A 12,087-nucleotide genomic window follows, 5' to 3' on the forward strand; every position below is an offset into this window, starting at 1 on the left:
ATCGACTTTGGTTTCCAAACGGCAATCGATCCGATGCTCTTTGCTCTTCGATACTTCCACATCGACAGCACTTCTCTTTGTGGAACCAAACGAATTTATATCGAATCAGCTTCGACGTCTTCATCGAACATTCGTTTAAAAATGAATCGAGATCGTGGGTGAGCCGGAGCAAAAGGATCAAGACCCGAAAACCTCTAGAACCGTAGCCCGCGTAAGAAACTAGATGAACACGTAGGTAGATGACTGGCTACTGCTGGTTAGCCCTAGAACTGTTGGAGTTTTTTTTCTTTTTGAGTTTCGTAGTGATGTCGATGACATTAGTGACCCCACACGTGATAGTCTCTTAGATCTAGATAGCCAACGACGCTGGCCCCCCGACTCGTTTCGCCTAGGTAACGACAACGAGCGCGGGGCTGCGCGTCGGTGTTAGTGTCAGCAAAGCGTGAAAAAGCTAGTCTAGCATCCTGTTCGTGAAACGTCCAAACAGCCCAGCTTCTGTAAAACCACATATATACCCTCCTACCGAATCCCGATCTTCGCGACGAGTCGCGAAATGAACGCTGCTTGCTAGGAGCGACACCGTTGGAGTGATCCGTAGCCGAAAGGACTTCCGACGACGTGGAAGGATGTCGCTGAAACACGCGACCGGCGTATCGTCTTCGTCGAGCAATCTCGTACACGTATGCACGCGTGTTTTGACGAACGTTCGCGCGTACATGATATATACACACACTCACGCACACACTCGCATGCACACAGATTTATCGAAGATGTGCAGATTAGTAAACGACGGTTTGGTTCATAGGAGAATAGGAAGCTGCGACCAGGCGAGGTGGTGGACGAGCGCAAGGTGAGAGAAATCACTGAAAACGAGAAAAGCGAATGCCTCGTCTGCAACCTTACTCGACTACCAAAATGCACTTATTTCATTCTCACTTGTTCTTTTACTTTTACTTACACAGTATGTCTCACGCACACACTCACCGGAACGTTGAACGAAGAGAACCATTTTGCACCTGTGTCACGCACGGTATTGTCGTTTTTTTTTTTTCTCTCTCTCTCCACAGAATCCACGCACACCGTTTTCTTTCTCTATCTCTTCGTTCAATCCTGCCTGCTCATCGCTACCACTCTCTGTCATTATTTATCAGTCTACTCACCGAAACTCTTGTCCGACGAAATCGCGTCCACTCGTGCATTCGATCGACGATTGGTCGCGAGATCGTCGAGGCGAGTCGTGGCTCCGAAGTGCATCGCGATAACGATCGAAGATTCTGTTTTTTTGATACCTCGACGCGATCTTGGGAGCCTCGACTCGTGTCTATTACAATGTAATAATTATTGACGTAAAAAGAATGCACCATTGCACCATTGCATCAACGCACCACTGCACCTGGCACGGATCTGCTGCAACCGAGTCTATGCGCACTGTCTACTCAATGATTGACCACGATCACTATTTAATATTAATAGCACCAGTCACGGATCGGTGACAATAATAATATTAATTAATAATGGTGATAACTGGGATGGAGGTACGATCCGCGGGGCGTCTGGCGAGGGACGAGAGACTCGAGAACCGGCCGATCCTAAATCATTTAGCATACAAGGCTCCGAATCCCCTCTGGCATAGATCGCGGCTCGTAGATTACGTTTTGGCAAGCATTGTCGCGATAGGACAGCCATCGGCGTTAACAAATGCCTAGACAAGCGACAAACATTCGCGTCACGTGAATCCCCGAGGGGGTAAGCCGCTAACTTATAACGTATGTACGTGTGCACCGGGTAAGAATGCGTTTTAACAGCGGCACGAACACTTGTTACCCGCTGCCAACCGTTCGGACGAAACTATCAATTTTACACGGACGTCGGAGGCCGACTCTGACTTATGGTACCGTGCATTTAATACTTTGCCCGTCGATTAATCAAAAGCCACGGCGATCCAATGGACAACCTGTCGTTCTCGCGATTCGTTATTTCTGGCCGTGTCTCGGTTCACTCGTGCTCGTTAGGCGTCACGGATACCTCGACCGATTTTCTCGGATCCGCCGGCTCCCTTTTAATTCTACTTCGACGTCTTCTTCATCTTGGCGAACCGTTAGATTTACGGGCGACGTCGTGATCTCGATTCTACCAAACGCCCGGTCCAATTAACCCTTAAAACACGGGACCCGAAATTCCCTCGATTCTCGAGACGAGAAAGTCGGTCGACATTTATCGGGCAACGTCTTTCTAGATGATTATCGACAAAAATGCGACATTCCCGGTACGTTCGCTGATTTAATAGCACTTACGTCAGCTGGCGTGCACCGCAGATATTTACCGCAAGAACAATTGCACCGCCAATACTGCAAACGCACTATCGAAAGCCGGTAAGGCGAACCTGGAGTATTTCCACCGACCTTGTGATCGTCTTTCCTCGATTACAGTCCCTCTAGCCCTTGTGACGTTCTTTTTTCGACGCGTTCGCAACCACCGATTCTCGTCATTATGTTCTCGGTGGTAGCAAACGCGTCGATCCATGGTTTTCAACCTGTCTTTAACATCTCCCAATTTTACCCCGGTCTCTGTACGCAAGGAGCAAAGAAGACTCGCATCGACCATCGAAAACCGATTCCCCGGTGGCTGTAGTTCACCCAATTTTTTATTTTTTCGATATTTTTCAACCCCTCGCCCCCAACTTTCTCGGCCCACGCGAGAATCCCGTGTAATCGCCGTGACAACGAACGAACCATCTCACAGACATCTGACGTACGCCTATGTAATTTTTTGCAGTTGGGAAGGTTGCGGCCCGGCGAGGTTTTGGACGCCAAGGTGAGATTTGTGTTCGCTATAACACAAAGCTTACCTGCCATCACCTGCGACATGTTTCTATGTTTCTTACCCATTTTTTTGGACCTCTGTGTCATCCCACTACTTTTCTCAATATTTTTTGTATATTTATTTTTGTCCCCAGCCCCCCACCAATCGCCCCAAAGAGTTTTTGAACATTTCCTGCGGAGATCGCTCGAACCAAAAGTGCAAATCGCTAGTTTTCGACGAGGATCTTCCATCAAGTATTTCAAAGAGATATCATATTGAATTAATATTATTCTGATCCTTTGCATTTTGGACTTTAGCTTCGAACGATGATCGCGGCGAGAAAGTGCAGTTTAACAGCGAGAAAACTAAAACCAGCCGAATGTTCCCGAAACCCCCCAGGCGCAGGAAGCAAAGAAAATGCCGCATACAACCACGGAGCGCCGATAATTATTAATTCTGCGACTATACAAGTTTTTTTTTAGTTGAATTTTTTGGGGCTATCGCAGCTGCTGTCCAATCTCCCGCATATCCGTCTCTACCACATCGGCCTAATTCTGCGTGTTCGAGAGAGCACACTGACAATCTGACGGAAATCGTCATGTCTCGCCCTTTCAGACCCTACACACATCTTCGAGAGACCCGCCCAAAAAGAACGCAAAGATGCCCACCTTGAACTTTTTCTTTTCTCTGTCCTCACTCTCGTCTTCTTTTTGTTTCTTTTTTCATTTTCACGCACGACGTACAGTCCGGCCGTCCTGGCGAAGTGCATATGAAAGAGGTTAGCCCAAATTTACTGTTATTTCTCATACGTGTACGCAAAACTTGTATATATACGCGCGTTGTACCCAAAGACTCTGTATTTTTTGTTTCTTTTGGTTGCGTGTCGCAAAGCTCCGAATTGTTCGCCATAGTATGTACATACTTTTGCAAGGAGCGCGTTCGTCGAGCTTAGGGACGTTTCCGGGGGGCGAAGACGGGCGTTCGTGCTCGCTGGCCGACGCGATTGTTTATATTTATTTATTTATTTGTTAGTTAGTGGCCGTCGGCCCGTCGAGCACGGCGTTAGATCGTTCGCCGTCGAAACGACCCGCGGTTAGCGTAGACGTTTGCTTTGTTCGAGCGAATACTTTGCACATTCCAAACGTAGAAATTAGATGATGGTAAGAAACTTTGTTTGTTGAACGAGAGGTTATTAATCGGAATGCTTGAACGTGTAGAGATTCGCCTTTGTTTATTCTTTTTTGTGTGTAAATTTATGTACGTCTCATCGTCAATGTTTTAAGTAGTACGAGCACGTTTGGGGCCAGACGCGCTGCAGTAGTAAGGAATTGTTTCGATCAGGCAATCAATTTTTTTTTATATTAACCGCTGAGTCGCGTTCCAAATTGTTTTCAATTATCGTCAATGATCGATAACTTTTGTCATCGATTTTTTTGCGAAACTACTGTGGCGAATTTGGCGCCCGACGCGCGTGTCAATTAAAAACGAGTCTTGCTTGTTCACGTGGCAAACGACTGTACGTAGAGCTAATTTCCAACAATGAACAACGTATTTTTGTAAATACTTATCGTGCTCACCATATGTATCCGCGTAATCTACGAACACGGCGAACGTTCGCGGACAGTTTTCTTCTGTGTTTTGTTTTTAATCTGGACACCAGTCGCTAATTTTTTATCGCTACGAATGTGTATCTGTCCCACTGTGCGCCGTGCACACTTGTAAATAATCATAATCGTTATAATACGTCTGTAGTAGATAGATAGATCGTCGCGGTGCTCGAGACGACGGTGACTGAAAAACGAAAAGGTGGTAAAAATGTGTCGATAGCAACACTAATCTCTCATCGTTTCCCTCGTACTGCGTCTTCCGTTTCCCCTTGATTCGTTCCTCGAAATTGTCAATTGTGTCTCTCTCTCACTCTCTCACTCTGTCTGTCTTTCTGTCTCTCTTTCTTTGTTTCCCAAACTTGTTGATTGTTCTCACAATTGTATCTAAACGAAACACGAAATTTGTTTAACAAATTGTATCTAACAGCGATGGCGTGACGAAAATCGAGGAGTTCCGTAAGCGTCACGCGTTTACGTTTCAACGGATTTCTTTAACAGACTGGCGATGCAAATAAAAGATTCGCGAAAAGGACGAAGTTTGGTCGCTTTTCTAGCTTTGAGGACTTCGTGATCTCGATCGGACTGCTTATTTTTTATTTGCTCGCACCATGTTATATTATTCTAATTTGTAAGACGCGTCGATCGATGGCTCCGAGTCTCCATGGATTTCCATTTTCGTAATACCGTCGATCGACGCGTAGAATAATCGATGACAATACGGTAGAATTCCACTTGTTCCAACAGGTCGATTATTACTTTAAATTCTTCTACCATTTACACCAGAAAAATGTTCGACAAACCATTAGTTCCCATAAATAGAGTTCTATCGTATCGTCCTGTTGCCCTGACTTCTTATTTCGCAACGAGACTCGCTTCTTGCGTGTTACGGCGCCCAGAGTCGGTAAAATTTCATTCGCGAGCAACGAAACTAAATTCTAGATCCACTCGAGATCTTCCCTTTACGTTTACATTTCTAAATTCATGTATGAACAGTTGTACGCGAACGAAAGTTGCCTGACTCGATAACACGAACCTCGTACGAAGACGTATTTCTCGTAGAAGTAGGTTTAATCATGTGACTGATCAACTGCTGGCAATTGCTCGCCGAACTCTCGAGTGTTCGGGCATCAACGAAGCAGAACATTTCCTCCACGTAACTCAAACAACCTATTGTTTATGTGTATCCTATGTGTACCCGTATCATCTATGTATATGTCGTCCAAACCGCTCTGGTTTTTACTAGCGTTACAGATATGCAAAACCTGGTAAACGGAATTAAAATGAACCGTAAAATCCGGAGTGGTTAAACTGTTCAAGCGTTGACCTTTCCCTTCAGCTGACGTGCACTCGGAGGCCCTGTCATTGCACTCTAATAATAGAGGCTTGATTTACACGGATGAACGAAACCTAAATCGCTTTGATTATCGTTGTGACAGGGCCCTAGGAGTCAGTGTGGCTAAAGAAAAAAATTACCACGGAACCCGAACGCGACTCTGTCTCGCTAACGGAGGCACGCCAAGAAAGACGTATCGGCTGGCCTCGTCTAACGGCTTCGATACACCTAACGTCGTGGCTAACATTGTTAGCGGTTTAACGCTTCTTACTAACGAGGTGAATTAACTGTGTGATTAACGCGCGATTAATTGCTTGCACCCCACCGACTCAGCACGATGAGCACACCGTGTATCCGAACGGCGTCCACGATTTTCGTCCTCGAGTGTCTCGAATCTATGAACTATTTTATCGCTGAAACTCGAGAGTCGCAGGTAGGACGACGAAAATTGTGCGTTCGCCTGTTTTTTACGCCTTCTTGCTTTTCTTCCGTATGCTTTCGACGCTTAATAAACTAAAGAGAAATATTTCTATGCTCTGTTCGGGAGCGCGATCGTTGATATATCGATGGTTGATTGATGCAGCGTCGTCGTCCGAGCGCGGACGTTAGAAGACCCAGCGTGGCGGACCTCGAGAATAAGATCAATCAGCCGAGCACACCTCTTCGAGATGTTGGACCACCGGGACCACCTCAAATCGTCGATGTCCAGGAATCCTATTCCGCCGTCGAAGGTACCGATTCGTTCTATTTATCGTTAACTAATCATAGAAACTCAAAATGTTCGATATCAACAACGACGAAACTTTTATTTCTCAGACTCGACGGCGTATCTCACGGTCGGGGTGGAGGGCTCGCCGGCGCCGACCTTCAAGTTCTACAAAGGAATCACCGAGATCATCGAAGGTGGCCGATTCAAGTTCCTCACGGACACGGAGACCAATACGATCACCCTCTGCATGAGGAAGACGAAGCCCAACGACGAGGGCACTTACAAGATCGTCGTGAGCAACATCCATGGCGAGGACTCCGCCGAAATGCAACTCTACGTTTCCGGTACCATTCGCCTCGCACCCCCATTTCCTTCTCGAATCGAGAATTCTTCCTGAATTCATGTAATAATCCATGTAATAATAATGATTGTAGACGCCAGTGGAATGGACTTCCGTGCGATGCTGAAGAAGAGGAAGTACCAGAAATGGGCGAGGGAAGAGCAAGAGCAAGAGAAGGTAGACTTGAAGGAGGTGGAGAAACCGATGCCGACGTTGAAGAAACTGGATAAGGTGCGTATTCGGATTTTCGACGATCTTCGTCCGACGAAGAGAAAGAGGAATAATTACGATGAAAGAAAATATTGTAAATAATTGTACGGCATATATTGAAGGGGCTTTGTCTATTTTACATTGGTTACGCATGTCGATTAATTGTAAATCTGTTGCATTTAATTGGTCACGTTCATCGGACAGTTGCGATCGTCGTATAACAGCTCGACAACGCTATGCGCATACGATTATATGTTGCTTGTCGTTTAATTGGAAATTAGTCCAAGCACGAAGTCGGATACGGTAATCGGAAAAAAGTTACGTGCTCGAGTCGAAGAGATCGACGATCGTTTCGGTAAGTACGCACGACAGAGTCGATACGATCGTTCCCGATCGCAACAGAACGATTCGATGTCCCTTCGTATCCGACGGAAGAGCGATTTTAACGGTAGAATCGAATCGATCCAATTGGCGTTACTTCTTTTTTCTTGGCACTTTTCTTCTCTGTACGTTTGTCTTCGTAGTCGCTGCACGACAGCGAGATGCATGGAAGGAGCTGGTATCAAGACGGGGAGGAAATAGTGATCTTAACGGAGGGTGAGGAGGTCCTTCGAATTTCTCTAGACAAGAAGGGTGAAACTAACTGGAGCTGGCTCAAGGTTTTCAGGCATCATCCCCCCGTAGATATCTCCCAATCCGACTCTGACTCTCACCACTCGGACGCACGATGTACCCTCGACTTTCTGCAATTTTCGCGATCGTCGACGATCGTTCGTTCATTTCGCGCGATGGAAAGATACGCATCGATCGGGAAAAAATTGCGGAAAGATGAACACAATCGGTACGGTGGGCCCTCGACTTGCACGATCAATTTTATTACGAGGAAAGAAAAGTTCCAGCGGCGTAACTCGAGGGCTTGTCGTACACAGAAACGTATAATCGACGTATACTGGACCGACCAGTTCCGAAACATTGAAATTCGACGACAAGACCGACCGATTCCTCTCTAATTTACGCAGGCACATGTAAAACACAATTGTCACATGTACACACGTTAGTTTAGAGCTAATGCTGCACTCAAGATCGTATCACGGTTCACTCGTACCGCGTATATTCATGTAATCGTTAATCTTCATTAACCAATTTATTCATTAACCAAAAAATTAACGAATACTCTCATCGATGAACGATCATCGTTAACAAATGCATGGAGATAACGAACCGTATCGAATAGAAATCACTGTTCAAAAATAAGATTTATTAACTGGTGGTATGCATTAGATTCGCTCGGCTATGCGTCAGTAAATTGTGTGTAACCCGCACGGACTGTTGGCAGCAAGCATTATCTCTAAATGTTAAATGTTGTAACACGGATGGCCTCGATACGAATTCAAACGGCGTTCGATTCTAGCACGGGGAACGTATTTTCTATATTTATAGTATAAAGTTTAATTGCTCGACGTGCTAGAAACGGACCGGCAATTTGCTAAGTGGAAGTTACCTTGACCCTCTACAACCTGGATCGCGTTTCACTTCTGAAAACAAAACAATCGGATAAACAGATCGTTCCTTGACCTACCAAGATTCAAATGTATCGATAGGATTGAATTAGGGTCCACACAGGGTTGTAGAGGGTCGAATTGGAAGGTAGCTTGGAGGAAATCGGGGTCATCCAAAATTCGATATCGCTGGTCGTATATAACTGTGGCACTAACGTGGACGTGTGTGTGTGCCGGGCATGCAGGACGTCTTCGACATTCAGCGCAGGCCAAGTTTGCAGGAGCTAATCGCCGACTGGCCGATACTAGCGACGACGGTCAAAGAGAAGGTTCGCGAAATATCTTTAGCAACGTTTTCTTGATTCCACGCGCTAGATTCCACTTTAACCCCTTGGGCGATACGCACTCTGCGATGGACGAACGGCTGAAATTTCGTCCACGTTGCTGTATTTGTTAGTAGAGAAAACCGAAACGAAGATGAACGGGCTCGCCTCTAACAACAGTAGCATTAGAAACACTCATGACACCATGTTGGTACATCCACGCCACTACTTTTATTCACAACGGTTTCCCATACGCAACCAAACGTCCCTGGATTCATTGTACGCGCCTCGAAGATTCGATTTGTCATCGCGTGTCGCGTCCCCAAAGGGTTAAAAGCTTCGAAGGAGAGAATAAAACGCCTACACTTCCGTCCCGCAAGGCTTCAGTAATTACTAGCACATGTTCACAAAAACAGTCTCGCAAAAAGGGAAGTTTCTTTATTTTTTCAATAGAACGATTACATCGATCCGACGAAGGATGTAATCCGATGAAGATACACGTAACTTTGGTTTCCAATTAGTCCTCTGATCGATAGAATGCATACTGTTTGCGTTCAACAGCGCAACGATCGCGAGATTTTCCCGTCGCGTTTGTAGCTTCTTTGCTTCGGGTTGCTGTGCCGACGACGAAATTCTCGCGATCCATTTGATTTCTGAAATACTTGAAACCTGCTTTTGGCCTGCGCTTTGTTTTCTTAGAAGAACTCGGCTTCTCAAATCCTCACCCTCCCCCAACCACCCACCCTCCGCCACCACCCACCGTTGGAAACATTTACATTAATATCCGCGCGGATACCTTTACACGAGCAATCGCTAAACTCCAACGCAACATACATTAAAACAAACATTGTTTCTGTTGAAACGTGAAAGGTATACGTACGTGTGTTTATTGTGCTTAGTTTTGCTTGCGATCGGACACGCATAACGAAGAAACGTAGCCGATAATTTTCGATCAGACCTGTGACCGCAGACGAATTTTGTTGTTTTATAGAGTAGTGGATCTCGTAGACCCTCTCTGGCCGAATTAATTCCCGACTGGCCGACCCTGCACCATTTCACGAAGACGGAGGTTGGATCTCGTATTCCTCGACACCATGCTATATAATCTCACGAATTTTTTTCACTCTGTCACTTTCTCGCTCTCTATCAGTACTATTCAATCTCGATCTGTCGACTAAAATTCTTTCCACGAGAGTATCGAACACTCTCTGCTCTCTCTCTGTGCATCTCCTTCCGGTGGATCTCAACGCGCTATCAATGTAACACCTCCGCTGACCAGTCGACTCGTGAATCTTACGGCCCCCCCCACACACGATCTTTCCATCGACTCGATCATTTTACCAAAGGAGAACTAAAGAAGAGCTCAAGGTTCCCTTTGAAATTTTAATTTTGTCTATTTACTATTTTTTAATCATTACGTTAAGATAAAACGATCGAATCGGTTAAAAAATCGTCGTTTTTTAGCGGGCCGTACCACAGTAACTCTCTCTCTACATCCTACCCTCTGTTTTTTAATTTTTTTCACTCATGCTCTTCGTCTGTTCTGAATTCTTTCCTAAAAGCTGTGCCTACGAACGGTGTCTCTATAAACCAAAGCTTCGAACCTCTGTCGAATCTGTTCTCTCTCGTAATCTTGATCGTGGCGAGTCGCATCCTCCTCGGCGTCTATCGAGATGGAACTATTTTTGTTACCATTGATTTTTTTTCACGCTCCGAGGTTTTTGTTAGATCGTTCGAATCGCAGTCGTCCTCGACGCCATCGAAGCGATTTTTGGTAGCCGTCGGAAAGCTCGTCTCTTCGTCGACCGATTATATTTTTTGTCCGCTTTTTTTTTTACCGACGAATTTTGTTACGAATTTTGTCCCCACGCCTGGGACGAGAAACATTTGTGGCTGATTCTTTTGACCACGATCGCCTTCGATTTTTTCAATATCTTCTAACTCTTCTTCCTTGTATGCCTAGCGACGCTGTCGTTGTTGACAGCATTACTGGATGTAAAACGGTTGAAGCATTCGCGATAGATCCTCGATTAACGGGGCCCGTTTTATTCGCAGAAACCAGAGAGCTTCCTGAAACCGCTGGTGGACCAGTATGCCAAGGAGGGCAAAGACAAAAAGGTCGTCTTCGAGGCGAATTTCACGAAACCGAACTGCAAACCGAAATGGTTCTTCCGAAAAGACGTAAGTGATCAAAATCTCATGCACACTATTCATTATCGATTCTATCACCGCGTTTCTTTCAGGAACTGTTCCCTTCGGCCAAGTACAAATTCAAGAACGAAGAGGATTGCTACCAGCTCATCATTCTGAATCCCAAGGTCGAGGATACCGGCAAATACAGTATCGAAATTTCAGGAATTACGAGCACCGGTTTCCTCAATGTCGAAGGTTGGAGTTCATACTCCACTTTTTTTAATGAATTCTTACATATTTTTGACATCCGTGATGTACCAACAATCCATCTCTCTGTTATCCAGAACCGGATCCAACCTACACGTTCACCAAACCGCTTTCGAAGAAGACGAGCGGTTTCACCAAACACGAAGTACTCATGGAGTGTACTGTCAGCTCCAATTTGGCCCAAGTCTCGTGGTACAAAGGAAAAACGAAGCTCGAAGTAATTATCCTAATCCCACAAATAGTTTAACGTAATGTCAAGTACTGTGACGAACGGTGGATCGTTTCTTCCAGGAGGGCGACATGTACAGCATGTCGAAGGACATGTCTGGCGTTTGCAGACTGACTATAAAGAGTGCCACGCTCGAGGACAGCGGCGAATATATTTGTAAAATTAACAAACAGACCGACAAGACTGAGACGGTCCTCACTGTCGTTGGTACGTTCTCCTAGAAATTTGTGACGCGTGCACTGCGCTTTTTAGGGTCGTAAAATACCTGTTTGCTTTTGCAGAGTATCCTTACAAGTTCGTCAAGGTGCTGAAGCACCAGCAATTGGTAGAAAAGGAGACTCTAACCCTGTCCTGCCAGTTAGATGACGCAGGTGGCGAGGTGAAATGGTTCAAGGGTGACCAAGAGATCGTTCCCGACAAGAGGTAAATTTAGAAAGAGTCTCCTTTAGTTCCCAAGCACTCTGTCTAAAATTTCTCACGTACAATGTGATTATCTCGCAGGGTACAAATCAAGGAAGAAGGCAGGAAGAGGAAGCTCATCATCAAGGATGTGAAAGTCACTGATGCTGGCCTCTACTCCTGCGTGAGCAACGCCGACAAGACCGAGGCAGAAATAATCATAAATTGTGAGTTAA

The 12,087-nt window shown here is 45.6% G+C and overlaps 1 protein-coding gene across 1 annotated transcript in view; it reads left to right on the forward strand.

Moving 5' to 3' along the window:
• Window positions 1-12,087, forward strand: part of LOC122397642 (twitchin) — a 69,094-nt gene that overhangs the window by 29,662 nt on the left and 27,345 nt on the right. The window contains exons 45-55 of the mRNA XM_043396926.1: window positions 809-850; window positions 2,776-2,814; window positions 6,326-6,473; window positions 6,559-6,795; window positions 6,886-7,022; window positions 10,879-11,004; window positions 11,067-11,211; window positions 11,301-11,440; window positions 11,515-11,659; window positions 11,734-11,875; window positions 11,954-12,078. Coding sequence (XP_043252861.1) covers window positions 809-850; window positions 2,776-2,814; window positions 6,326-6,473; window positions 6,559-6,795; window positions 6,886-7,022; window positions 10,879-11,004; window positions 11,067-11,211; window positions 11,301-11,440; window positions 11,515-11,659; window positions 11,734-11,875; window positions 11,954-12,078 — 1,426 coding nt within the window. The remainder of the gene's footprint in view (window positions 1-808; window positions 851-2,775; window positions 2,815-6,325; window positions 6,474-6,558; window positions 6,796-6,885; window positions 7,023-10,878; window positions 11,005-11,066; window positions 11,212-11,300; window positions 11,441-11,514; window positions 11,660-11,733; window positions 11,876-11,953; window positions 12,079-12,087) is intronic.

This window comes from Colletes gigas, unplaced genomic scaffold (genome assembly GCF_013123115.1).
Source record: "Colletes gigas isolate AHSC1104 unplaced genomic scaffold, ASM1312311v1 Colletes_gigas_Sc00010, whole genome shotgun sequence".
In the NCBI taxonomy this organism is placed as follows: Eukaryota; Metazoa; Arthropoda; class Insecta; order Hymenoptera; family Colletidae; genus Colletes; species Colletes gigas.